At 48.9% G+C, this 26,961-nt stretch overlaps 1 protein-coding gene across 1 annotated transcript; it reads right to left on the bottom strand.

Annotated features, from left to right (window-relative positions):
• Positions 1-8,048: 8,048 nt before the first annotated feature.
• On the bottom strand, positions 8,049-26,471 carry LOC129514493 (rho-related GTP-binding protein RhoE). Its single transcript, XM_055333116.1, has 5 exons — positions 26,157-26,471; positions 25,684-25,771; positions 14,721-14,830; positions 11,690-11,824; positions 8,049-10,082 (listed from the first exon to the last, which is right to left on the bottom strand). The coding sequence occupies exons 1-5, from the start codon at positions 26,304-26,306 to the stop codon at positions 9,831-9,833; spliced, it is 735 nt and encodes a 244-aa protein (XP_055189091.1). The 5' UTR covers positions 26,307-26,471; the 3' UTR covers positions 8,049-9,830.
• Between the last annotated feature and the right edge of the window lie 490 nt (positions 26,472-26,961).

Below are 26,961 nucleotides of genomic sequence, written 5' to 3'. Positions count from 1 at the left end.
GTGTTCTCCCCAAGCTATCATCATTCCTCCACTGCGTCTCAACCTTTTCTGTGTCATTAGCAAACTGCAAATCCAACCCACTTTTTCTCTTGAGTGATATCAAGAGATGCCAAAGAATTCGGCAGCATTCTTTCTAGAAAGATATTTTCTTCTCACCCCAGCAGGACACTGGAGAGTGACAAAAGTAGCTATGATCTGAAGCCCGGCAAGTTCTGGTTTCCCCTGGCTGACAGCTTCATTTCAAGGACCATGCTTTGCCAACACTCTGACTTACGCAGCTGGAAGGTTATTTCCATAAATCTAGATGACTCTTTAAAAATAGAAGCAATCTGTTCCTTTTTTCTCCAGACACCCATTTCTTTATAATTAAGTCAGCATTAAGGGGATTTCCCACCATCTTTTATCTGACGCTACAGAGGGGGTGACTAACTCCCACCTAAGGTGGGTTTAACAGATCCTGGGTAAGCGGTACGAAAGTCTCACAAATTAAAAAATGTCTTGGTATGAGAAGAAAAGATGCCACTCATATTGTCCCTCGTTAAGGAATCTCGTTTGGGATCTGAATTGCTGAATTCTATTCTTTAGGACAGCTCGGCCGTTACTGCTACTTTGCTCTTGAAGCTAATTGGTCTTACCATATAGATCGGCGTCCTCTTTTCTCCAGCAACACACACTCACCCTATGGTGCTTATGTCTTTCCTAAGATGTCACTCCTTTTACTATTGATTATGAAAAGTAATTCCCTCCTGCTTCGGTATATGGGATCAGGAGAACATCTGTGCCTTCTCTCTCTTAACCCCAGGAAAACTATGAGCTTGCATTTGGAGGACAAAGCATCACTTTTTTATTTTTTATTGACAGAATTAGACAGTCCTTCTCAATAATAATTACAAAGGGGGAAAATATCTGCCACTGGTGATCTGATTTTATTTTATTCTTTGTCTTCTGGTTCTTCTAAGACTCCGTCTTTGGAATGCAGGACAGGAGCAGAATGCATCAACAACAATAATAGTAACAGAGACAGGAGAGAACTGTTCATACTTTCCCTGTGTTACTTATCACTCTGAATTCTGGCTTTATTTTTATTTGTCTTTCTCACCGTTAGACTGGCATCCATAATGATAAGGGCAGGGGCTGATTTATCTCTCTCTGTACCCAGCACAGAACACAGTGTCTGACACATAGACATTTGTTGACCATGGCAACAACTAGGTCCCCAAAAGCAGAAGACATCACCCGAATAATAATTTCTGTTGTATTACTTTTCACTGTCAGAAAAGTTCTGTTGCATTTGCCTGTAGTGCCACATTGGGATTTAGAAGAAATCATGTATTCTATTCCCATCAAGAGGCAGATGCACAGGGACTGGGCCTTTTCAAGCAGTAGGCTGCTCATTGGTCTAGGTCTGGGAAAAGAGTGACTCAGAAATTCCAAGGCATAGGTTTAGTCTCTGCCATTACCTTACTTCTCGCAACTTTTGGCAAGTCCCCAAGTGACTGGGCTTCCATTCTCCTGTTTGCATAATAGAGAAGTTGGACAGAGGAATTTCTAGCTGGAGAGCAGAGATTTATGGGTATCAAAGCAAGCCTGTGAACTTCCTGTGTGTAAAATGTTACAGTTACACGGATAAATGCATATGTGCATTTTGGGGGGGGGGTAGGGCAGGAAATGGGGTTAATCTTGTCATTAGGTATTCTTTTTTTAAAGAAAAATAACTCAAAAAACAAAGGTGAAGAAAATCCTGAAGAGATAACTTCTGATATCCCTTTCTCCTATAAAATGTCTACACTTCTAAGAAAACATCTAAAACTTTTTCAGCCATAATACGTTTTCTCTTCTGATTGTCCATTTTCCCCCAGATCATTCACAGCCTCATGATACTTTAAATATCTATATATGTCCTGCTCAAATTCCATCTACTTTATTAAGTGTGGAACTAAGCCTTTCATTTTTCCAAAGTCCCACAGTAAATATTGAATGAAAAGTTTTGTAGATGTTTGATCCCAGAACACTGATAATTTTCCCCTCAAATACTCCGTGTCTTCCAGGATTAGGGCTATAAATATTCTAGACCCAAAAAGAGCTCAAGGGATAGTAGAAGGATTGTTTGTTGAGACTATCCATCCACATAACAGGCCAGTGGGGTGAGACTGTAGTCTAGGAACTTTGGAGGGAAGATTCCTGATACTTACCAGGAATGGCAGGTAGACATTAAGTGAAAGGAGTGACTTGGGTCTTTGGTAGCAACTCTATGAGCAAAGCCCATTACCTCATAACATAAAGGAACCAACTGTAATGGGTGAAGGAAGAGGAGGATTTTGCTTAACATACCTGTGTGGGCTTCCTGTGGTTACTTCAACAAATCACCACAGTGACTGAAAACAACACAAATTTATTACAGTATAGTTCCTGGGGTCAGAAGTCTAAAATAGCTCTTCAAAGATGCATTCCTGCTAGAAGCCCTAGGGGAGAATTCCTTTCTGTGACCTTTCCAACTTTTAGAGGCCAACTACAGCCTTTGGCTGTTGGTCCCCTGCCTCCATGTTCAAAGCCAGTGGCTTAGCTTTCTCTTTCTCTCCAGCCCCCTGCAAAGTCTCTGTCATCACATTGTTACTGTCTTGAGTCTTCCTGTGTCCCTTGTGTAAGGGTTTATGATTACTTGGGGCCCACTTGGATAATCTAGAACATTCTCTCCAACTCAAGAGCTTTAACTTCATCATGAATGCAAAGTCCCTTTTGCCATGTAGGGTAATGTTCACAGTTAATAAGGATTAGGAAGCACACATGCATGGGGAGTCGTCCTTCAGCCTATATACTACCTTGTGTTTCCTTGCTTCTATTTCCTTCTCATGGCACAGTTTTGCAGGAAGAGTCCTGTTCACGGATATTATGTGCAGAGAAGAAAAAGCAGAAAAGGAATTCATATAGCTAAGTATGAACAAAGAGTAAGAGAAGAGAGAAGGAACCATGTGCTTGGAGCTGAAGGAAACCTGAAGTTTTAACAAGTGGTCAATTGTCTCTGGAGGACAGAAAGAATGAAGGAATCCCCCTTCCCCAGCAATTTGTCACATACCCCACTTCTAGAGTGCTTATATATGAAGGCTGGAAAATTGGGAAGATTTTCAATAATATAATATTATATATTGCAATATTATTATTATTATTATGCATTAGCTGTGTGCTATAGCTAAATGAAATGAGAGTATCTGTGGCATTCTTATAGGTTGATATTTTCCTGGCAGTGGAGATGGATGCAGTGGAGAAGGGGCACAAATACAGGGTTGGGATAAATATGGGGTGAGTACATTCCAGAGGGCCACAGGTACACAGAGATTTCCTGCGTAGTCTTGTCTTCCCATTAGGGTAATTCCAGACCCAGCAAGCTTTCAGGGGCTGAGACAATCCTAAGAACTCTGCTTAATCTGGGCTGTTAGATATGATTCAAATCAGGCCTTAGCAACCCAAAGAGCACCCTTTTATTTGGTAGTTCAAGTTGTGAATTAATTAATTAATTAACCTGTTATCTACTGTTGCAAATGATGGGTATGCATTAGTATAAAACATTGTCTCTTCCTTGTAGAGCTAAGAGTCAGGCATTTCAAGGCACCCTGGAGGTTCTGCTATCTCACGAGGAGACCTGGAAGTCCACATGCACAGATTGGAGAAAATCTGGGCACAGAGTGACCAAGAAAGTCCAGACCTTTGCAGACTCGGTGATGATGTTAAAAAGACCATAAAAGTCATATTAGTTGATTGCCTTTGGCCTTCTTTGAAAACGTAATGCTTGAGGAAAGATGAACAAATGATTAGAAATGACCACTTGGCCCAGTTGGACAGTGAGCAGATGAAGGGCAGGGCCTCAGAAGGTTGGGAACCAGACAAACAAGAGGAGGATGACAAACTTCTTTTCCAGAAGCGTACAATGGCACTTAGAAAAGAGGGAACGTCACACCATCCTGATGACAGGTACATGCAGCATGTCTCTCAGCTCTGTTAAAGTTAGCTAATTCACCCTGGGAATGATCGATCCCATGCAAATCACTGCATTGTTTTCATGGAGCTGAGTTTTCTCTGTCCATCTCTGTTCTCTAGAACTATGTCAGCCCCCGCGAAGGAACATAAGTTTTAGCTATTCTTCAACATTCTTAAACAGTAATTTACTGTGGGTGCACCCTTGGGAGACCCAAAGTGAGTAAGAGTAGCTTCCTCCTCTAATTGGCTTCCTTGGATTTCGAAAGGGCTTATGTGTCTGCCATTTGTGGGTCCTGTTACAGACTGAACTGTGTCCCCCAGAATTCATGTGTTGAAGCCCTAACTCCCAAAGATAAGGATTGGAGTTGAGGCCTTTAGGAGGTAATTAAAGTGAAAGGGGGTCATAAATGTAGGGTCCTAATCCAATAGGACTGGTGGCTTTTTAAGAAGAGGAAGAGAGGATCCCTGGGTGGCTCAGCGGTTTACCTCCTGCCTTTGGCCCAGGGTGTGATCATGAAGTCCCAGGGTCAAGTCCCAAATCGGGCTCCCTGCATGGAGCCTGCTTCTCTCTCTGCCTGTGTCTCTTCCTCTCTCTCTGTGTCTCTCATGAGTAAATAAATAAAATCTTAAAAAAAAAAAGAGGAAGATATCTCCCGCCCTCCACGCCCTCTCCATACACACGGAAGAAAGGCCACGTGAGCACACAGCGACCAGATGGCCGTTTATAATCCAAGAAGAGAATCTCATCAGGAACCCAAGGGCTGGCACCTCCATCTTGCACTTTGATTCTCCAGAACTGTGACAACGAAATGTCTGTTGTGCGGGCCACCCAGGCCGTGGTATTCTGTTATGGGAGCCTCAGCAGACCAGGACAGGTCCTTTCACTGTCTCCTAGGAATGCTCTTGCCCCCCAAGAAGCAGGGCAAACATGCACAGAAGTAACAGCAGAGGTGAAAGAGGGAACGGGAGTGTGAGCAGCGTCAAGAAGTAGCTGGCAACATGGGATGGACAAGTAGCGGTGCAGACCTGGGGAGATCACGGGGGATGTACTCTGGCTCAGATGCATGGCCATGATGCTCGGTTTCCACGCACCTGGGACACGCTCCATACCCATGAAGTCTGTGTTACGACAAGATAGTGTTGTAGTGAAGAGTGTGTGCTTGCAGAGCCCAGCTGCCCTGCCTGAGTTCTAATCTCGGGTCCTCCATGAGATTCTGAAGAAAACACCTGGTTCCTTAGCTGAAGGAGGGGGAACTTGATTGCACTTAACCTACTAAATCTATTTATAATGGGGAAGGAGTTATTATATAAATTAGAACAGCTCCTGGCACATACTTTGTGCAGTATCAGTGCTAACTATTACTTTGACGGTAGGGCTGACCATATACTGACCTAGTTTTCATTTCCATTGTGGAATGCCTTTTAAAAATTTCATTTCACTGTTCATGGAAGAAAGGCACTAATGATTCCCCTCAAAGGAAACAAAATCTGAAAGAAAGAAAAAAAAAAAAAGTCCCAAAGAGTAAATTGGTTTTGCCAATCCTGAAATTTCTTGTTTTGGGGTTCATTAGGATTTGTTTCCTGTGTTCCCAAAGGGGTCAGAGACAAAGAGTCTTAGAATTCACTGTTAGTGAATACTTTCAAAAAGATTTTTTACTTTACTTCCTACTAAATACCTATTTTCGACATTAGGTAATGAGTTCTGCATCTTCACCCAAAGTGCCATTAGAAATACCCCCTGAGTTAATCCTATAATTTCTCGAGAGCTCATTTCATTTTATAATTGGGGTGCTTTCCATTTATTTCACACTTTATTTCCTTTTTACTTTTCTAGTATGTTCAACAAGTGAAGACTTCATGGAAACAGAGTACAACTCTTTAACAATCCCAGCACGTTTTATAAGAAACAGATTGAAGGCCTTTCAGGTTCAGACGGGAAGGACGTTGTCCCCTACTGGACTCCTAAAACCAGCCGCAGAAACCGAAGTCATTGTACAGAAACTAAAATGATGCCTGGCAACCAGCATTCACATCGCTCTTCCTCGATCACCGTAAATGGACTCCAGCTGTTAGGATCACTTGAATATTCCTTCTGCATCATCGTTGGTGCAGCACAGAAACCACAGCATCAACACGGACCATTGGTGGCTATTGCATTGGTGTACCTGGCTACCCGCTGTCATGTTTCCCACCGACCCAGCATTTCCGGCTCAGTTAATGTTGATGGAAACCACACCCAGACATTGTGCATCGGGACTGTCTCCCTCCATTAGATTGTAAACTCTCGGGACAGATTTTTTTGTTGCGATTATGTTCCAGGCCTAAAAGTGGCGAGGCACATGGTAAGGACTCAGAAATATGTGGCCAATGAAAGAATGACAAACAAAAATTGGGGTGATTTAAAAGAGAATGCTCTCTTATTATGTCAAAATAATCCATCAAAAAGAGGATATGAAGCTTTCACAGTTTCAGCAATCTTAAGGGAGTGAGGTGATTTTTTTAAATTCCTTTTAATAAAAAATAATTCCCTGGGTTATTTCTAAATTTGCACTTAAGGCACATTTTCTAAAAGACCAGAGTCTTCCAGGCAACTATTCCTGGAAAAGATTAATAGAAGTGAGAGAGACACAATTAAAGTCTTACTCCAAGTTTGAAAATCACCTTTTAGTATTTAAGGAGGCATTAATCATGATCATTAATCAATAGAAAGGAATGTGCACAGAATGCTTAGAATAAATGTTTGCAGAAGCAAAAAGTCAGAGGAGAAAAGGAAGGCATACATGCCCAGGGCTGAAGACAAACTTTTTTTTTTCTTTTTGGTTTAACAAATTAAAGCTGCTGGAAAAGAACAATTCGCTAGAGGGAAACATTACTGTACAACCTATAAAATACTGCCAAGGTCAGCAGAACCTCAGCCGTGTGTTTCTGTGCTTGTGCTCGTTGAGAAAGGAGTTTCTTGCAAGCCTGATTTAGGTATTAAGCCTAGGAGTTACTCAACACCAAGGATTAGGAAAGTACTTTTATTTCCTTTACTGCTTACTGACAAGAATGAGTTACATTTTTGGTAATTCCTCGTGCTTGCTGAATTTTTTCATAAGGCTATCCTATTATGTCAATGCGCTTTAACTTTGTTCATTCGTGCCAGCTTCTCTGGTTTTCCCCTTGGTTTGTGCTTCTGAGAATTATTTTTCAAGCAAGTAACTATCCCTCAAAGATTGCTAAAGTCATTTTTTTTTTAAATCCACAAGGATGCAGTTTTTACAGGAAGTGACTTAGCTGTGCAGCGAGAAGAGCTGTTTTGAAGTCCTCTGTGGAGTACCCCTGGACACTCATGCGGAACATCTGTGTAAGGGTTTTAGCTAAAGACCGTTCGTGAACCTACTGGGTTTATGAGGACCCAGGCCACTCATGCTGCTAACCATCCCATGCTTGCATCCTTCAGGGCACTGGAAAAGCTTATACTGTCTTCCTGTGTTAGTTGGAGATGCTGCTACAATAAACAAGGCCATTTCTTCTTGTGCTTTATTTTTGTTGTTGTTCCTTCCCTGTAATTGTTGTTCATAGCTCGGTCCTGAGTCATCAACACAACTGGCCTCTGTGAACAAGAACACGCAATCCAAGGTGGATTAGGGATGGAGGCCGGGGGTGGGGGACGGAGTGGGGGACCATGGGAAGGGAAGCAAACCAGGCTCCTCCACAGAATGAAACCCATGACCTGGGACTGCATCACACTGTCTCACTACTAAAGAGCTCCAGGAATTTCCTATTTCCTTACAATTTTAAGATTCTTTCCCTATTTTTGAATCTTAGGATCGTAGCTCTTTTGGTCTATGAGCGAATCACTTTGACTACACTCCATTTTCTTCTTGAGATTTGAAAATGATGAAAACCTCTCATCTATGTGGATTTACCTTTGCCTGAGGAACTTGCACTGTGGGCAAGCCATCAGGAAATTCCAAAGCCTACGAGTTCAGAAAACTTGAGGCCGGATGCTCTCATCAGCTCTATAGTAAAGAATAAAACCAAACAGCTACATCAGAAAGCAGATAAAAGGACAAATCACATTTAGACAAAGACGTGGTTACTTTTTTATTCGAAGGGGAAAAAAAGTATGTTTTAATAAATACTGCGGAAACATTGACCAAACAAACATACAAAGTGACTTCGACATTTAAAAAAATGCAACGCAAGTTCTGCTTTATAACAGTTATAACTTATTTTCTCTTTACAATATTTAAATACAGAAAGCACTTGCCAGCTATTTTGTAATACTGCCCAAAGCATAACGCTGCCTCGATCAAAGCATAGTATGTCGGTAAAACGTCTGTATTTCGTGGGAAATGATGGGAATGGTATTTTCTCGCAGAGACCAAACAAAGTGCTTGTAAGACAAAGAACTGAGTGTTGTAATTACCTTAATCTCCTCTCCTGCCACAATTTAATGGGAGCACAGCTTCAACACTTCAAAAATGAAGCTTCATCATTGGAAAGAAAGCTCGTTTTCAACAAGCGCCAACAATAAACAGGTCAGATCTGGTTTCTTCTCTGAAAGAAGCTCTAAAAGGAACTGGTCAAAAAAATATCTGTAAACTATTTTAAATGCTGATTATTTCACGTAACAACAGCAATCAAGTATTGAACGCGGGCCTTGGCTGAATCCGGGTACGTGAGGTTTAGCAATCGCTCTCTGGAAACGCCCTAGCGTAGCGTCGGGACTGAGCTGGCACACCTTTCCTCTAAGGATTCTCTGAAGCTTAGGTAAGAAGGTCCCTTCTCTTACCGATGTTCTTTGAAAAAAGTGAAATAAACCAAGAGATCATCAGATGCTGCCAAGCTTTGGTGCTTCATCCCAAGATAACGGGCCTTTTGCTTTGTACTTTTGGTAACGGGATCCCAAAGCTTTACTCACAGATGTGTGCTTTCCGCTGCTATTCCTTCATTATCTCTCCGGGCGAAAATAGTACCTACACTTCCCCCCCTTCCCTTGGATCATTTTCTGACGTCAAACTGAGACACCTCTTATCTGACTCTGCACCTTCATCAACGATGGCAAAAGAAATCACACACCTTCTTTTCTAAACAGCGCACAAAAATATTACACTGAGCAATTTACCACTTTTTAATGACAATCACAATGATGAACAGAACCATCAGACTGAATAAAAACGGACACCCTTTTCTCTATTTGATCTATTTCGTCTTGGTAGCGCCGGTCCGCATTATCTCGCAAGACTCCAGAAGCCTTTCCTCAGAACCATCTTGCTCAGCTATCTTCGGGGAGGCAAGATTTCGGAGCCTCACGAACTTTTCCTCTGGAGATCCCACGGGTCCTGATACAATTTCCATTTTAATGATGAGCTAGGAGGAAATTAGATCACATCCTCTAGAAAACTAAACGCTAAGGTCACAGTGCCAGTTCCCCGGCGAGGACGGTATATTAATATATACTTTCTGTAAAGGAGATTAAAACATTTAAAAATCAAATCAAAGAGTCGAGATCCATGAAGAGATTGCAACAAAGAAAACGAAAACGCAAGCACCATTCAGAGCGTGATCCTTCTTCGTGGAGGTCCTCGTCGTCCTCCTCCTTCTCTACCTCCAGCCCGGGGGGGGGGGGGATCTCTCTTTTTTGGCATATTTTTCAAGTCACACCTCCAAACTCTTCAACGTGTTCACCATCTGCTCTACGTGCCGAACCTAAGGACGGGATTCCAAAAAGATGAGCATCTTTTCAAACACCTCCTAAGCCGCCGGCATGCGGACTTGGGCTGTGCACTTCATTCAGATTCCACCTTTTTGCTTCGCGGGTTGGCTTCTCTTAGCCGGCCCTCGGCGCCCGCACTACCGGGGGCGGGCACTCACATCACGGTGCAGCTCTTGGCTTTGTCCTTCCGTAAGTCCGTGGCGACCGCAGACAGTTCGGGTCTACTGGGCATGTGTGAGATCCGCTTTGTGGCCCGCTGAGATTTGTTCCGCTTAACGTTTTTATTTGTCTTGTTGACACACGCCAAGGTGGCAACGTGAAAAATGTCTCTGACGCTGTTCTCTGACTGTAGAGCCGAGCACTCGATGTACGTGGCCGCTCCAATCTGTTTGGCCATATTTGCCCCCTGAGAAGCAGAAGAATGGGTCGCGATCAGCAACAGGTCTTTGGGGAAGATGCAACAGTGTCTTCCCAATACCACAAAATAACAATGAATCGTGAAACGTTTCTAGCACGTGAACCGTACTTTCCAAGTGTTGCTGCGAAAAAACTGCCCCCAAACCCCTTCTTTTAAACAATTTAATGATTTCTTAATAAATTATAATAACAATGGATTATTTCATTAATATCTGCAGCCAAGACTCCGTCCTAAGGTGTTCGATTCTCATCATTCAATACAGTGCTGGATTTCCCGGAGGTACGAAAGTCTGATTTTTCATGAGTGTAAATGGGGCTCAAGATTGGTCAATAAAGACTCATCAATAAGCTTTATAAAAACCGGGGAAGGGCAAGGGATGGAATTTAGAATCAATTTTGAAAGGCGTGGCCAAAATGCATTGAGGAGAGGAACAACACTCTTACGATACCTGGGACTTCGGGAAACACACAATACGGAAGGTCCAGCATGGACCAGGCAACCAGGGTGCACAGTAATGAGCACGTGTGCATCAAAAGGACTTATTTAACTTACTAAGTTTTTATTAATTAGATACATAACACCACAGTATTCAAGAAGGTGACCACGAAGGACAGTCGTAGCTACTTCGACTTGAAGTCTCTTTAGAACCTGGTTTTAAGTTCTAGGAGAATGAACATCTGACGCCAATTCTCTTCCCTTCTAGATACTTGGGGAAAATGCCCAGGGAAATGACGAGTCTCTAAAAGACCGTTTCATGGAGACTTCTACTTTACTGGCAACGTCCTCCTCAAGTATTTTATTGTGCTGCTGAGCGTAAAGTAAGATCAACCCTCTCAAGAGTATTACCAATTTGACCACATTCTCTTTTGGATTTTTTACTTTTTCATTTTTTTTAAAGACTTTATTTATTCATGAGAGACACAGAGAGAGGCAGACACAGGCAGAGGGAGAAGCAGGCTCCATGCAGAAGCCCGATGTGGGACTCAATCCCGGGTCCGCAGGGTCACGCCCTGAGCCCTAGGCAGGTGCTCAACCCCTGAGGCCCCCAGGCACCCTTAGATTTTTTAACTTTAATCCCAGTGAGCATTGCAGAGACATACAAGGGGTAGACTATGAGCCTCTGTCTACACTCAGGCATCAAGTGTCATGTGATGACCCTACTGAACAACAGAACTGTTCTCATTTTGAAAGATGCTTTCCAAACTTGTCCTGTTTATGCTCACACACAGATCCTCACATAATCCAAGCTCATTCTACAGCATAACTCAAGGGTCGTCAACCTGAGGCCGACCATTGGTTGAGCCCTTAGAAAAGCGGCTCCTTTTTATCATGAGTGATATCCTACTTCTTTTTTTTTTTTTTTAGATTTTATTTATTTATTCATGAGAATACAGACCGAGAGAGAGAGAGAGAGAGAGGCAGAGACACAGGCAGAGGGAGAAGCAGGCTCCATGCGAGGAGCCTGATGTGGGACTCGATCCCAGGACTCCAGGATCACACTCTGGGCCAACAGCAGGTGCTAAACCGCTGAGCTCCCTGGGGACCCCAATGTCCTACTTCTGAAAACCGTATCTGCACCCTGACAGCGTACATACCTGGTCATAGGACACCGGGGTCTGTCTGTGATTGGAGAGCTCTACCAATGTGCTGACATCTGTCCGGAGGTCAGATTTGCAGCCAACCAAGAGCATTTTGGTGTTGGGGCAAAACTCCTGGATCTCACCTTTCCACTACAGGGAGAGACAGAGAGATGAAGAGTCAACAACGTGCGGGCATCTGTAGGTCGGTCACTAGCCCTCCACGGGCTGAAGCCCGGAATGGGGCACAAAAGGAACATTTAGGAGTGTCCCTTGAGATGAAGAAGCACACCTGCATTTACCTTCTAAGTAGACATTAACTTTTCCTCTTTAAAATCTTATGTATTTAGTCGAGAGAGCATGCATGTGAGTCGAGGGAGAGGCAGGCTCCCGGCTAAGCAGTGAGCCCGATGCAGAGCTCGTATCCCAGGGCCCTGGGACCATGACCTGAGCCAAAGGCAAACACACTCAATGGGCTGAGCCACCCGGGTGCCCCCAAACTTTACTACTTTTTAAAGTGGACTCACTGGGGAACACTTGTATGTATTCTCATCTATCCTCCCTCTCTGTGCGGCTCATGACCCGTCCCTACTGCAGGAGAGTTGTAGGGTGCTGCTGTCAGAAGGCAGCTTCAATAATTCCTTGATTATTGGGGTATCTCTGCAAGATGAAAGTGCCTGAGGAATGATTATATGTTCTAACAAGGGACTATGCCCTCAGATTCACGGAGCTGGTACTTCCCAGCACGGAAGGCTGGGAGGAAGGCAGAGGAAGCACAAGCACGAGTATGCACCTCCAAGGCCCATCGAGGACGACTGCACAGCTCCCCTGAGCTGGAATTGCTGATGAGGTTTCTGGGGCTGGAGACAATGTTCATGAACAGACTGTCCTGCCCTTAAGGAACCTCCACTCAGGTGACTGGATCAACACGGACTGCGGCCTGGTCAAAAAGGCCCATCTCCTGGGCTCCTGGGAAAGCATCTGGCCCTAAGCACAGAGGCCCTGAAGTCAGCTTTAAATTACCCAAGTTGTTTACTATTTCAATTCCAATTCAGTCCAATTGGCTACTTGTTGTAAGACTTGATGAGAATTATTAGAACCTCCAGAGATGCCTAAGCAGGGAATTCCAACTTCCTCTTAAAGAGCAGACAACTGCCTTCTTGTGGTTCCATTTCCTCAAGCTCAAGGCGACCATCAGGATGGGAGTGAAGGGTGGGCACCTGACAGGATGAGCACTGGGTGTTACAATATTTGTTGGGCAAACTGAACTCCAAAAAATGTATACAAATAATAATAAAAATATAATAATAAAAAATAAAATTTAAGAAAGACCAGTTGACCATTAGAAAAAAAGGATGGGAGTGAAGGTTTCAGAATGTTCCCAGGAGAGCTCTGGTTCCTGGGGAGGGGGCACCAGACAGCTGCAATCAGGAACCAGGCTGGCTCACCCAGGCCACGTGCTCAAATATGCATCGAGTGCTCTACTGGGTACCGTGGTAGTCACAAAGGTGAAGACAGAGGTGCGGAATTCACCGAGGGGCGAGGGTGACCAAGCCATGTGTATAATACAAGGTAACGGGGACAAACTGCAGGAGCCGTTTAACAGACCACTGGAGGCGGCATGTGCAGATCTAGAGGCGCACCTGGGGCAGACCCAGGGAAGGGACACACTTCCCATGAAAGCCTCAGGTATCTGCCAACTGCCTCCTTTTTTCCTTCTCTCCAGAGTTATTTACAAGCATCTACCACTTGCTAGAGGGCGCTGACATAGCGACTGGAGGATGAACTGGAAAAAAAAAAACAAAAAACCCAAAAACTATTCTGCTTTATATCACTCAGAACGCGTGGATAGTCAAGGACTTGCGGAGTCAGTTCCTCAAGACAAGTCCCAGCACCGGTGATGCTGAGCCTTAAACTTGACACAAACGCAAGACACGTCCATTAATATCTCTAAGGCCAAAGTCACTACATTAGGTCTCAGAAGACAAAAGCAAAATAAAGCAAGAGCAAGGAGTTTCATCCCGAATTATGCGTGACCTGATGGACAGGAGGAGAACCCCCGGTAAATAAGCGGTGCCTTTCATCTGCACACAGGCAGTGCAGCCCGGGCGGTGCTCGGCGGCTGGGCAACGACTCGGGCCGCCCGCTGCACGCCGAGCAGTTGTTTACAGGCGCGGAGGCCGGGAAAGGGGTGCTCCTGCCCGGGCGACAAACAGGAGCCTTCCGTGCGTGGGTGCCACACGACTCACAGCTGGACAGACTTAGAGAGCCTTTGATCTCCTGCGAAATTCGTATGCAACCGAGCGAACGGCGTTTGTCATGTTTGGTAAAGACACGGGGTGCGGGGGGAATAAACCACCTCCAAAGCTGGACACGTAAGACGAGCCGCCAACTATCATCTGAAACCTGACGGCGCTCGGGCCGGGACCGGGAACACCAGCCCCCGCCACCAGGTGCCCTCCTCCTGGCCTGGGCCCGGCCCTCCGCCACCCCCAGGCCCTAGACGCATCCCCTAGCAGCCCGTGTACAGCCAGGCTCCTTCGCTCTGGGATCTCCTCCGTCTCGTCACCGCAACTCCCTTAGTCTCAGGTCTGGAAACATCCCTGCGCCCTCCCCGGAGCCGCTCCACCTCTAATAGATGGCATCACAGTACAACAGATGGCATCATCTCAGTACCGCAGTGAGGTCAAACGTAAAGGTGTCCACCGCGGCGCGAGCCCGAGCCCGAGGGGGACGGTGGATGGGAGAGCCGCCTGCCTGGGAGCCGGCAGGGCCCTCGCGTTAGGCCTCGGCCCGCAGGGCAACCACGGAGGCTCTTCAACGGCTACGTCGTTTCTTAACAGGAAAGAAAATCTTGCACAGGTTCAGCGTCGAACCTCGTGACAGCCGCCTGGAAACCCGTCGCGGTGTGCGAGTGGGTTTTTCCAATGTTTTGGTTCCCAGAACACACGGCGAGGTGCCAAGCAGAGCGTGGGTGCTCCCCAGCCCCGCGCATTTATTCTGCGCATGGGCCAGGCCTGAACCAAGCCACCAGCCCCCCAGCACCTGCCTTTTTCAGGACGCTGTCGAGGGTCTCCGGCCGACTGACGTCAAAGCAAATCAGCACAGCATCCGAATCGGGATAGGAGAGGGGCCGGACGTTGTCGTAGTAGGGAGAACCTGAGGGAACAGAGATACACACGTTTTCAGATAAACATTCTTCTCTGTCAAACGTCACCACTGGACTATCACGGGCCCCGTCTCCACCTCCCCTGATTCCTGGAGAAGGACGCACATGAGCAAAGAAAGGCCCAGCGGTGGGGTCTCATTTCCAGTGGAGGACAATGAAGCCCCCTGACGTCTGTCTTACGATCCAGGGGAGGAGTCCGGGCCTTAAGGAGCAATCTGCCTGGCTAAGTCCCCGAAGGCCCCTGGGGGACACAGAGCAGACGCATCAGGAGTCAGGCGGCCTGGGGTGCAAATCCAGCTCCATCACTGAGGTTCGGGGGGCGGCGGGGGAGGTGGATCACGACTCTGCACCCCTGACTCTATTCTAAAACGAGGATGACAACAGCACCAACCCGGGAGTGGGCGAACCCGGTAGAGACGGGAACTGAGGAAGGGACAGGTAGGTCGCAACCACGGCCCCGCAGCCCAGCTGCAAGGACAAGCTGAGCGTGGCAAGCACCGCACTGGAGCTACGTCTTCAGAAAGAGACCTGAGCTCAAGATCTCTCTGGCAACGGGAGGGGACGGGTGGGGAGGAAAGGGCCAGGCCCGTGGAGAACCGCAGTGCACGCAGAGCCACCCTGTCGCAGTCATGGGCCTGGGGGACTCTGCGGTACCCCCGGGGTCCACGTTTAAAGCCAACTCACTCAACCAAGGGACCATCTCATAGCTCAAACGATTTCTTCCATTTCTCTAAAAACACCAGTTATCATAAAAAGGTGCGGCTATGAAACAAAACACAGCTTGCCAGCGTCGTCTGTTCCTTAAGAAAATCACTTTCTGTACACGGACGTTTCATCAGCCGGCACAGGAAACCCCCTGACGGGCCTGTGGACGGGAGTCCAGGAGACAAGGTCTCAGCTACTGAAGCTTGTTTCCAGACCCAAGTTCAGTTTGACATCGCCTTCCATTTCCAACAGGAACGCATGACATGTTGTCGCCATAAATCAAAACCTCCGTAGTCAAAGTCAGGAGGAAAGACTCAAGAAGCTTTAAAAATAATCCTTTAAACTATCAAAACAACACTTTTCAGCAGGTTGCTCTCGACCTAGAAGTGGCTGTCGCGGGGTGCGTCGTCCCTACTCACAGCCCATCCTGGTTGGTCCCCAGTGTTTACTAGGGGACCCTACGAACACCGTGGGCTCTTCGCTGGCTGCTTCCAGGATGGACGCAGCAACTTCAAGGCGGCTGCGTCTAAGGGGAAGGAGGGGAATGTCCTAGAAGCCAGGAAGAAATCTAAGCCAGGAGTTGTCACGTGCTGCAGCAGTTCCCGACACACTTCTGGAATCAGGGCTCCGGCGTGAGGGACACTGGCAACTCAAAGACACTTTCCAAAAGATTTAAGGGTTTGGGGTCAAAACACATCAAATCGCCCTAAATATTAAGGCACACTGGAATGAAGTGGTGTGTGGACACGGCAGGGCGCTGCGGCTGCTTTCTCAGCCCCTCGAAGAACGCTGAGGCCGAGAGGATATTTGCCAGCAGCTCACCGATTCAAACGTTTTTAAGGGGTCTCAGAAATGAGATGGCTCAGCGCTGCTTCTGGGCATAGAGGTTACTTGGGTATTTGTTCGTGACGTTCCACTGCAACCCCCCTCATGGCTGGGTCCAAAGTCTAACTCTGACACCGCTTCTTTGGTCAACATTTAGCAGGTCTCTCACCAAACACGGAGTCAGCAAATTCCAGATCATAGAGTGGAAATCCGAATACCAGCCACGTACACGAGGACCTCCTCTGCTCGTCCAAGCGGGCAAGAGCTGACGTGACCCCACCTCCATCCGCGCAGCTCTCAACAACTCCCCGGGTCTGGAGCCTAGTGGGGCCTCGGAGGTCTCTCTCGGAAATCACTCCCTTACAGAAGACAGCTATCGCACTGGCTGCGTCCCAGCCTCAGTCAGACCTGAGCTTCGGAGAAGGGGCATCTCCAGGGGCTTTCAGGACACAGCCCACGACTCGATGAGCGTGCTCACCACTGACCTTGGATCTGAGAGTGCTCACCCCTCATCCTGGATCCGAGAGTGCTCACCACTCCTCCTAGATCTGAGTGCTCACCACTCACCCTGGACCTGAGCCTGTTCACCACTGACCTTGGATCCAAGTGTTCACCACTCCTCTTAGATCTGACAGTGCTCACCACTCATCTTGGATATGAGACTCCCCGCCGCCACCCGCTCCCCGACAATGGAGACCACCTTTCCCAAATACAAAGTTTAACCAAGACATCTGGGGAATTACCATGGTGCTAAAACAATAATCAGCACTGGGACTACCAGTAAAACCCGGAAGTAGTTTCAGCACTTAGGTCACCGTGTGGCTGCAGAGCATTCTCCTCCCTCCCTCTGGGTACTGGGTTTCCCCTCCCCACCCACTTTTGGCTCCAGAGAGGGTCTGGCTTTGTCTTCAGTCCTCAGCCAAAGGTGGAGACTCCCACTTACTACTATCAAGTGAGCTGCCCCCTGTGCCTCGGAGTACCTGTACTCATATCCGCAAAATGTAGACAGTGGCGGCACCTGAAAACGAAACTGTTTGAAACCGGATTCTATGGAGGTTTGCTTCTGCTTTTGTTCTTATTTGCTTTCATATTTTGAATAAAAATACAGGGACACCTGGGTGGCTCAGCAGTTGAGCACCTGCCTTTGGCCCAGGGCGTGGTCCTGGGGTCCCAGGATCAAGTCCCATATCGGGCTCCCTGCATGGAGCCTGCTTCTCCCTCTGCCTGCATCTCTCATGAATAAATAAATAAAATCTTAAAAAAAAAGAAAAGAAAATACATCTGTATGCAAAGGTTCATGAGGAGTAAACCACCTCACTTCCAAGGTAGAGAGGTAATTTTAAAGAGCTTTAACAAGACCTAATTAGGAATGACACTTTGATCCTGCCTTATTACTTTTGCTAACGACCAGCACTTTTAGATCAACAAGTGTCCAAAGGTGCTAATAAAAACCGATGCCCACACTTATTAGTTATAAGCATAATTTGTCTAACCACTAACTACAAGAGTAATTTGTCATTAAAGATGAAAAGTCCACTTGTTCATTTTGTTTTTTTGCTGGGGTTAAGGTGAGCACTTTTTCAGAATGAAAAATCTGTCTCTATTATTTTGTAGTCACGAAAAAAAAGATGACATGGAATCATAGAGAACTATCATACCAGGAAAAGCAGGGCGAAGCAGGGCCGTCAGTTAAAAAACAAATCCTGACTTGACAGCAGGCACCCTGCGTTTAAGCACTCTGAATTCTTCCCGAATCCTCCGTGGCCATAGAACCCATGGGAGGGTGGGGCGTGATCCCCGAGCGTGGGCCCCCCAGCAGCCACAGGGACACAGAGGGAACCCCCCCGGGGTGCCCGTGAAGGGACGGCAACACAGGCCAGCAGCTGTGACATGAAGGATGGAGCCCAGGTAGGCAGATGAGCGGGACCGTGCCTGCCTCTACCTCCTGTGTCCCTCCAAAAAAGTCTCCCAACATTCTACTAAGCCAAACAACAAAAAAAATCTAAATTCTACAGATTTAAAAAAGATGCACATGAAAAGCTTCCAGGTTAAGTGCTGTACCCTTCCTTGAGCACAGCCCAAGGAAGGGTACAGCATCATTGGGTAGTCCACAGGACGGGCACTGCTTACACACAACCAGAACCCAGCATCCAGGGGTGCCCCCGGGCTCAACCAGTCTGCCCAGGGACTGAGCTCTGCTTGTCAGGTCCAACCCCTTCCCGGCAGGTGCAACAGCTCCAGGCCCCTGGGAGGTCCCCAACGCCGCAGTTTTGTCACCCTACAGGCAACTCTGTGCACACAGCACTGTCCCAGGTCCTGCCTAGTTCACCTATCAGAACATAAAGGGTGGACCCCAGGAAGCTCTATCGTAAAGAAGCACCTGCAGCACATATGCAACATGGGTCCACACCCCGCCCCGCCCAATACATTCAAAGTGCTTTGCTCTGCATAGACCAGGTAAGTGGGCATTTGGGGCCCTCGGAGCTCCTCGAGCTTGGCTAACGTCAGCAGAGTTCTGAAAGGCTTTTGAAGCTTCAGGTCTGACCATCTTTGTCCTCAAGATCGTGAATTCTGGGTGACGGCACTGTTTCCAGCCCGAGAATAGTCACCAAGTGCCTCACCCAGAAACTAATTCTGCAGACACATAGCTTCTTGCTTCAGTCATCCTTGCACGAAGATAGAACACACCATATATGTCCATAATTAAATGTATATGTAAGAAGATTCATGCCCAACAGGGAAGCTGTATGGAACCTTTTGCAAAACCAGTTCAAACACTGAGGTTTTATGGGAGCTTGAGAGCTGCAGACCCCTTGAGTTATTTCATAAACACAACTTCCTTTCCTTGAACCTGAAATTGAAAACCTTTCCCGTCCCCCACGAGAAGTTCCTACCAAGAGCAATAAAATTAGGAATATGGCAGGATGTTGGCAGAGAAAATATATCAACGTTTTAGTGTTTTTAGTGGCCAGCTAGAGAACATCTGTACCCACCAGCAGCTAACAGGTGGGCCTGGATGAATCTGCCCAATTATTACCAGATTCCATTTCCTCATGCCATTGCTACTGAGCATGAAAGCTTCAAATCAGCAATAATCCCAAGAATGTGAATCAAGTCTGGGCAGCACTTCTGTGTCTGGCTTAGTACAAGACTCTTGAACTATTTTCCCAAGCAGCCTGCACTGTAAGCGCGATCCATGCCCATAAAAATGCAACAAACATTCCCAGGGAGGCCATTTCCTTGGTTTCTTTCTAAGTTATTAATTCCTAAATTAATAGGAATTATGAACAGAATTGATGAAAATTTGAGGGCATTTCTGTGTTGCTATAAAAATACAGTCAGTACTTCAATTTCTGGGGGCAGGCAGGTATATCGTTGGAGAGGAAGTCTAGGATATAGAAATGATGGCTATTTCTGAGCCTGAAATAGGGCATTAGCTTCAACCCCTGATCTTATTGAGATACCTAGAAAATAGAAGAATCAAACTATTTTGCTTAAAGTAGAGCCATGGTATACTGGTCACAGAACTTTAGGGATAAGAGTAGACAGGTATTCTCAAAATTACATGATCGCTCCATAAGAGAAAGTTTGAAGATTCTGTGTCTTATCTACTACTTAAGCATCTGAGGCCTTGGAGGCGAGTCCCAGGAGTGAATTCACCCGGCCACATGCTGTCCTCAGTCTCACTTTTCAAGATCAATGTGCACAACTCCTGATGAAACTTCTGAGGCAGCTTACATGCCACGACAATGAAATTACGGGTATCTCTGGATCAAGTTGCCAATGTATAGTGACCGAGAAGACGTTTGAAGGGCATCACAAAATGGCCAGGGCACAACTAATTCACCTGGCACAGCCCACCCGGCACCATGAGCTACCTGGAGAAAATATTGGTCCTCGGTGTCCTATCTACAAGCTAGAACTGGGTTAACGAGGAAACATCTGGTTATTTCAGGTGGCATCTGAATGACCAACCTGGACACCTCACTGAAATGAGCAGAACCTAGCAAGAAACCAGGTTGGGGAAAAAAAAAAAAAGACTAAATGAGATTTTTTAAAAGGTCTAGAGATAAATAGAGACTGAAAAAGGGAATTTATACCTTCTTTTTTTTTTTTTTAAATGCTTGGTGGACAAATCTCCAAATGTAGTTTTATGTATTGCTTATTGGAAATCACCATACACTGCCTGTCTTACGGAGTTTCAGGGTGAAAATGGAGTTGAGTCCGGTTTTGAGACTCAGCTGCTAGGGATCATTACCACCTTAAAATCTAACTGGTTTTCTGCAGTTGTGCCCCAGATATTCACATCCTAAGTCCTCCTGCTTCCCTGGCCTCTTTGTAAATTTTTGCCCCCCTTCCTTTCTCTAACGAGATTCATTTAAGTGAGAAAGTTTCAAGTTTCAGAATCTTGTGGTCACTGAAGGCCATTAAATGTAGGCATGTTTTCAAGTGGGAGGGCTGTTAAGGACTTCTTAAGGATGGAGTCAACTCTGGAGCCATGGGAAGAATTGTGGTGGGCTTCAATGGGAGGAGTCACGGGTCAGGCGTGAGGGCTGGCTCTGGGGCCTCTGACTAGTTTCTGGATCCTCTTGCTGTGAGGTGAATCTGGCTTTCCAATGTGTGGGCCCACCCTCCTCTAAGCCAGGACTACAGTTCCAAGGCCGAGGCACAGAGAACTTCGGGGGCAGGGACCACTGCTCCGACGGTCTCTGGCAGCCTTCCTGCACACAGATGGCCTTGAAACATGTTGACTGGTTTTAGAATCATTTCTATAGGTCTTGCCTTGATGGGTTAATTTCCATGTTAAGTCACCACACAAGGGACCAGTGAACTCTTCTTGAAGTCGCTTTTCTGGGTTAATTACATCCTGATCCCTAACACAGCTGGAAACACTTCTAGGTCTGTCAAGAAATATTTCAGTTGGGTGCTTGCCTCGAAGGCCATTCTTCTAATGTGATGGGGAAGGTACAAATGCAATATGTATCGACTTGTGTTTGCACCGGAGTTTGTCCTTAAAGTCAGGTCCTTACGGGTAATTAAGGTTTTTCTCTCTTAAGTATACGATTTAAAGAATACTACATTCTCTGTTAATTATGCTAAAAACACAGGAAGTGCTAACTTTAGCACCCACGGGCTAAAAGCAGCCTGTATCTTGACAAGATTCAAAAGAGTGTTCATGAGGCAATAGCATAGTTATTGTGGGGGAATTCTAGCAGCTGAATGGAGTATTTTATAACTAATAATAGGCCTTAAATAAAATGTGCATTAACTTGCATTGGTTAAAAGCTGGCATGAATGATTATTGCTCACGTGTGCTGAAATTATACCATCAGCAAATCACTTAGAAAAAGATATGGTGATCCTTAAGTGACTAAGTCTCTGTTATCAGGAAGCATTTGGCTTCATGCTTCAAACTGCTTCTGTGCTTGGCGAATGTGGCACGTTCTGAAAACACAAGGTATTAGGACCACTTTGGGCTCCCTTGTCACTTCAAAATGTTGACACCATTACCCACTCACTGTTTTGCAGGCACTCGCTGAGCTCATCTGAAAAACCACTGGGTGCATTTCTGCAACTGATAATAAAAAGGCTCATCTTATCAACAGAAGGGGAATACTTTTCATTAAAATACAGATAGGCCAGATCTGCATGCAAAGACTACCTTTAAAAATCCCCTTCCCCTTTAGAGGATTGATAATAGCATTACTTGGTTTTGTCTACTTTAGGGGGGGAGGGGGAGGCGTGGTGGCTGGAAGAACTCCAAGCAGCTATATAAGAAATCAAGTGGCAAATTGCCATTTGTGGTTGCTTTTATTGGTGTGTGCCTTGAGGGTGGGAGGGAGGAAGTGTTTCCTACCTGAGGAGGACCGAAAGGGTGGGTCAGCACTAGGGACTCCTGACTAGGGAAATACACTGCACCCCGGTGGAGTGGGGCACTTGGGTATGGGAACCGAACAAAATTAGGTCAACACAGGTTGCTTCTCAGCTACACTAGGCTGGGAGAGCTTCCTTCTCCCCACTCCCCGCCCCAGCAGGGCCATAGTAGTCTTAGAGGAGAGACTATAAAGCAACCATGCACCCCTAGGCCTAGAGAGGCCCTGTTCATCTAGGAACAGAAAGAACGGAGGGAGAGAGAGTGCGTGAAGGACTGATAAATACTGTGCCTCAAAAAGTGGGGAATCAGTTCTCTTGTCTTGGTGCAAAGAGGGCCCACATACCAGGCTTCCACTTGATGTTCTTTCCTACATGCAAATTAGCAATTTTGCCTATGCACCTATGCATGATTGCATGACCCCCGGTGGGGGGGGGGACCACTTACGAGGTGCTGTCCAAGTAAAGAAGCCACAAGAGAACTACTTCTGTCTCCTAAATGTTTGCCCCTCTGCCAAGAGGCTAGACAGGATGTGAATACCACCCAAAAGGTCAATGCCGATGCCATCTGTCTTCCTACCTAAAAAAAGTTAGGCGTACCTCATTTTTTTCTACTAACCATAAACTTTCACAAAGTTCTAGAAGGCAGAAAAAGATCTGACGTTTAGGACTTTAGAGGCTTTGGCTCCAATGTTCAGTCCAGTTCAGTTAAACTGATAGAAGCTGGAAAAAAATAAATGTATCAAGAGGCACCGGACATTTGCAATTATTTTCACAACCTGAACTAAACAAATGTCTCAGTGGGCAAAGAAAATGTCAAATATTTGTCAAGAACTAATCCTGTTCAGAAATTTGTGATGAAAAATCCTTGAGGTGAAGTAGAAAAATGTTCAATACTCGACGAGCCGCTGACACAATGGCTCTTGCTAGATGTTTATCAGGGATGATAAACCATTTTTGGTGGAAACAGTCTATTTTGAGAATTTAAGAAATGCTTCATGACCGAGCTTAATCACCTAACATTTCGCCTCACCAACAACCTAATAGGATTCTAAACAATGCCCTTATGCCTTTTTGTTCCCATTTGTATAAATCTAAATTTCAGCTAAGATTTCATTACTGGATAATTCTGCAATGTAAGGTTTCTTAATCAGTTTTTTTTTTTCAAACCCTTATATTTTAGTTAAACATGCACAGGTTTTGTTTTCATTAAATAAAAATACAAGTGATTATTTCACTACAGACTTCGTTTCGGGTGATTATCTTTAATGCGATGAAAGGCAGTGTTCATAAAGTTGCCATTCTTTGTGAACAGGTAATTCAGCGGTAATAAATGTCAGGGAATCTCATCTCCTTGGAAACTGTGCATATGATTATTCATGTAACAGGTTTTCCTGGGTGACTACTGCATGCAAGGCGTGAGCTTACATGTGCGGGGACTACAAACTCTCCAGGAAGGAGGAAGCAACGGAGAACCTCTGAAGTGCTCTTACCCGCGCATGTGAGGCATGGCCACCGACCAAGCACTGACCACATTTTGTTTGTTATCCAGCCTTTGAAAAAACAATATGCCTTTTCTCTCCTAAAAACAAAGTCAATTTAGCCCTTTGGTCGCCTCCTATAAACGCTCCATTGGTGGTCCTCTGACTGGGGAGGCAGGACACAGGGGAGGCATGATCCGGCATTCCTGGGAGCCCAGCCATGCCCCCCTCCCGCCCCACATGCGGCTCCTTCCCAAATCTGCCAGGAAGCGGGGGCTCCCTTCAGAGCCCAGAGCCCGGCTGGCTCTCTGGGTGGTGCGAGGCCCAGCAGGGGACGCCAGGGCCCCTGGGCCCACCGAGGTCCTGGGAAACAAAAAGACTGGCTGCTCTCGCGTGCAAGGCCAAGGAGTATGCAGCTGGGGGGGGGGAGGTCCTGCGCTTTGTCTAGCTCTGCACCCCCCCCCAAAGGGGACAGGAGACTCAGGGACCCCCCCCCAAAGGGGACAGGAGACTCAGGGAGGCAGCGATTTGCACACAGAAATCCCCAGTAACCAGTACTAAGAGCTAAAAAAGTTGCCTTTTTTTTTTTTTTTTTTTATAAACAGTGAATCAGAATTACAGACCCCACGCCTGAATGATTCTTATCCTGCATTAGGCCCCTCCAGGCTTGGGGGTGGAGTAGGCCGCGGGGAGCTGGCGGCCTGAGGGGCCCCGGCGGGAGGAGCCGCAGGAGCAAGGGCGCCTGGGCACCTGGGCGCGTGGGCGCTGTGGGTGCCTGGCGCTGTGTGGGTGCACAGCCTCCCCGGCCACGTGGAGGCCACGATGGAGCCGACTCCCCACGACCCTCGGGGGCTGCGGGCGGCTGCTCGGCCACAGGTGCGTCCCCGGCCTCGGGGGCCCCTCTCCCGCCGCAGCCCCGCAGCCGCTCCGCGCCCGCTGCGCCCGCCTCCCGCGGCTCCTCCCCTTGCAGAGGCGACACCTCCGGGAAGCGGGATTCCCCCCGCCCCCCCCGCCCCAGCTTCCCCGCGCCGCAGGGGGGCGGGGCACCAGCCCGGGGGCCGCCGGGGCCTCCCGCCCGCACCCCCGCGGCCGCCCCACGCCCGGGACCCGGTGACCTGGCCTTGAACCCCGGACCCCTCAAGATAATTCACCGCGACGCCGAGAATTCAGTGGGACAGGAAGGTCAAGGCCGGCGGAGGGCGATGCAGGGGGGCCGGGAGGGGGGAGGGGGGGCCGGGATCTGCGCGTCCGCACCCACGCGGCTCGGCCGGCCGGCTGCCGGACTCCCGGGCCCGCGCCCCCGCGCCCCTCCGACCCGCGCCCCTGCGCTCCCTCCACCCCGCGCTCCTCCGCCCTCCACCTCGCGCCCCTCCACCCCGCGCCCCTGCACCCCATGCCCCTGCGCCCCTCTGCGTCTGCGCCCCCTCCACCCCGCGCCCCTCCACCTCGCGCCCCTGCGCCCCTCTGCGTCTGCGGCCCCTCCACCCTGCGCCCTTCCGACCCGCGCCCCTGCGCCCCTCTGCGTCTGCGGCCCCTCCACCCCGCGCCCCTCCACCCCGTGCCGCTGCGACCCTCTGCCCTTGCGCCCCTCCGCGCGTCCCCGGCCGCAGGCGTCCCGAGCGCCCCGCCCCGACCGCTCGCGCCCCCGCTGCTGACCCCGCACGCGCTCCCCACACGCGGGGCTGCGTGGCTCCGGGCACTTTGTCCCCCTCCCGGCGCCCCCGCGGCCCCCGCGGCCGTCATCAGGTCGGCTCTCGGAGGGGCGCACGCAGCCCCCCGACCTCGGGCCACCTGGCTCTCCCCTTCGGCCCCACTCCCTCCCCCCACCCCGCCCCGCCCGGCGGGGACCGCGGGCACCCGAGGCGGAGGCGAAGTCACCCGAAGTCACCCGGGGCCGCGGGGAGCCACGCGCTGGGGCCCGGAACCCGCCCCGAGCGCCACGCGGCCCGACGGTCTCTTACCCGACGTGTCCCACAGGCTCAGCTCTATCCTTTGTGTGTCGATCTCAAAACTGGCTGTGTAATTCTCAAACACCGTGGGGACGTAATTCTGGACAGAGGAGGGAGAGAGGGCACAGAGGTTACCGGAGGTGCGCGACACCCGCAGAGCGCCCTCCGAAACCCGCCTGCTCGCTCCCCGACTGGAAAAAAGAAAAGGGGGGAAAGCCGCACACGCCAGCCAGACGGGCGGAGCGACCCCGAAGGGCCCGAGTCCCCTCCGCGGGCTGGGGACGCGGCCGCCGAGCCTCCGCGCTATGGGGACGCGGCCGCCGAGCCTCCCCACCCGCCCGCGCACACGGGAGCCGGCAGGTGTCCGCCGCCGGAGCGGAAGGTGCAGACGCGTCCCCGGGGGCTCGCGGGTCCCCGCCCGGCGGGGGGCGCGGCGGGGGCGCCCCGGGGCGCGGCGGGGGGCAGGCCGGGCCCGGCGCGCTCACCTCGGGGAAGCAGTCCTTGGCGAAGACGTGCAGCAGCGCCGTTTTCCCGCACTGACTGTCCCCCACCACCACGATCTTGCACTTCACGTTCTGATTAGGATCCATGATCGATTTACTGGACAATTTCTGGCTGGCCCTTCTCTCCTTCATTGATCTTGCCTTCTTTTCTCTTGGAACAGGAATTTTCTCTTTTGGAGGAAAAAAAAAGAGAGAGAGAGAGAGAGGAGAGAGTTCCGTCTCTCTGGAAGCCGGTCTGGAAATCGGAGGCGGGCGGGGCGGCGGGGCGGCGGGGCGGCGGGGCGGCGGGGCTTGGGGGGCGCAGGCGACCCTCCCCTCCGCGAGTCTCAGGCCGGCTCGGCGCGCCGCCGCGTCCACCTCGGCCCGACTGCTTTGTCTCCCGCGCCCGGCGCCGCTTTATAGGCCGGGCCTTCCAATCCTCTTTCTCAATGAGCCGGGAAGCGACCCGCCTCCTGCCTCCGCGGGGCCGCGAGCGGGGCGGTCCCCTCGCCGCGGAGAGCGCGCCCCGGGCGCCCTCTAGGGTGGCCGCGCGGGATGGCGGTGCGCGCCGAGCGGGCCGCGGGACCCGGGAGGGGGGGCGGGGGGGGGTCCGGGGGGCGGGGACCGGCTTTTATTAGGGTTCCCGAGCGGGCCGCTTGGCGGAGGCCGCGGGAACGTCGGTCGGTAGGTGAAAGCCAACGCGCTTCTCACCCAAGTTCAGGCAGCTCAGGCGCGGAGGAAGCAGCCAGTCTTGGGTTGGGAAGGGTTAAGCGCTTGCATTCTTCTTTTTTTTTTTTTTTAAAGGCAT

This window comes from Nyctereutes procyonoides, unplaced genomic scaffold (assembly GCF_905146905.1).
Source record: "Nyctereutes procyonoides isolate TBG_1078 unplaced genomic scaffold, NYPRO_anot_genome, whole genome shotgun sequence".
In the NCBI taxonomy this organism is placed as follows: Eukaryota; Metazoa; Chordata; class Mammalia; order Carnivora; family Canidae; genus Nyctereutes; species Nyctereutes procyonoides.
The sequence above is the reverse complement of the archived record's forward strand: the minus strand, read 5'-3'. Positions and strand labels throughout refer to the sequence as shown.

Excerpts from the sequence above, each read along its gene's own strand:
- LOC129514493 (XM_055333116.1), bottom strand. The coding sequence starts at position 26,306 with ATGAAGGAGAGAAGGGCCAGCCAGAAATTGTCCAGTAAATCGATCATG. Across the intron at positions 25,772-26,156 it reads CCAAGGACTGCTTCCCCGAG|AATTACGTCCCCACGGTGTT; the intron begins GTGAGCGCGCCG and ends TCCTCTGTCCAG. Across the intron at positions 10,083-11,689 it reads CCCCGGTGTCCTATGACCAG|GGGGCAAATATGGCCAAACA; the intron begins GTATGTACGCTG and ends TCTGCTTCTCAG.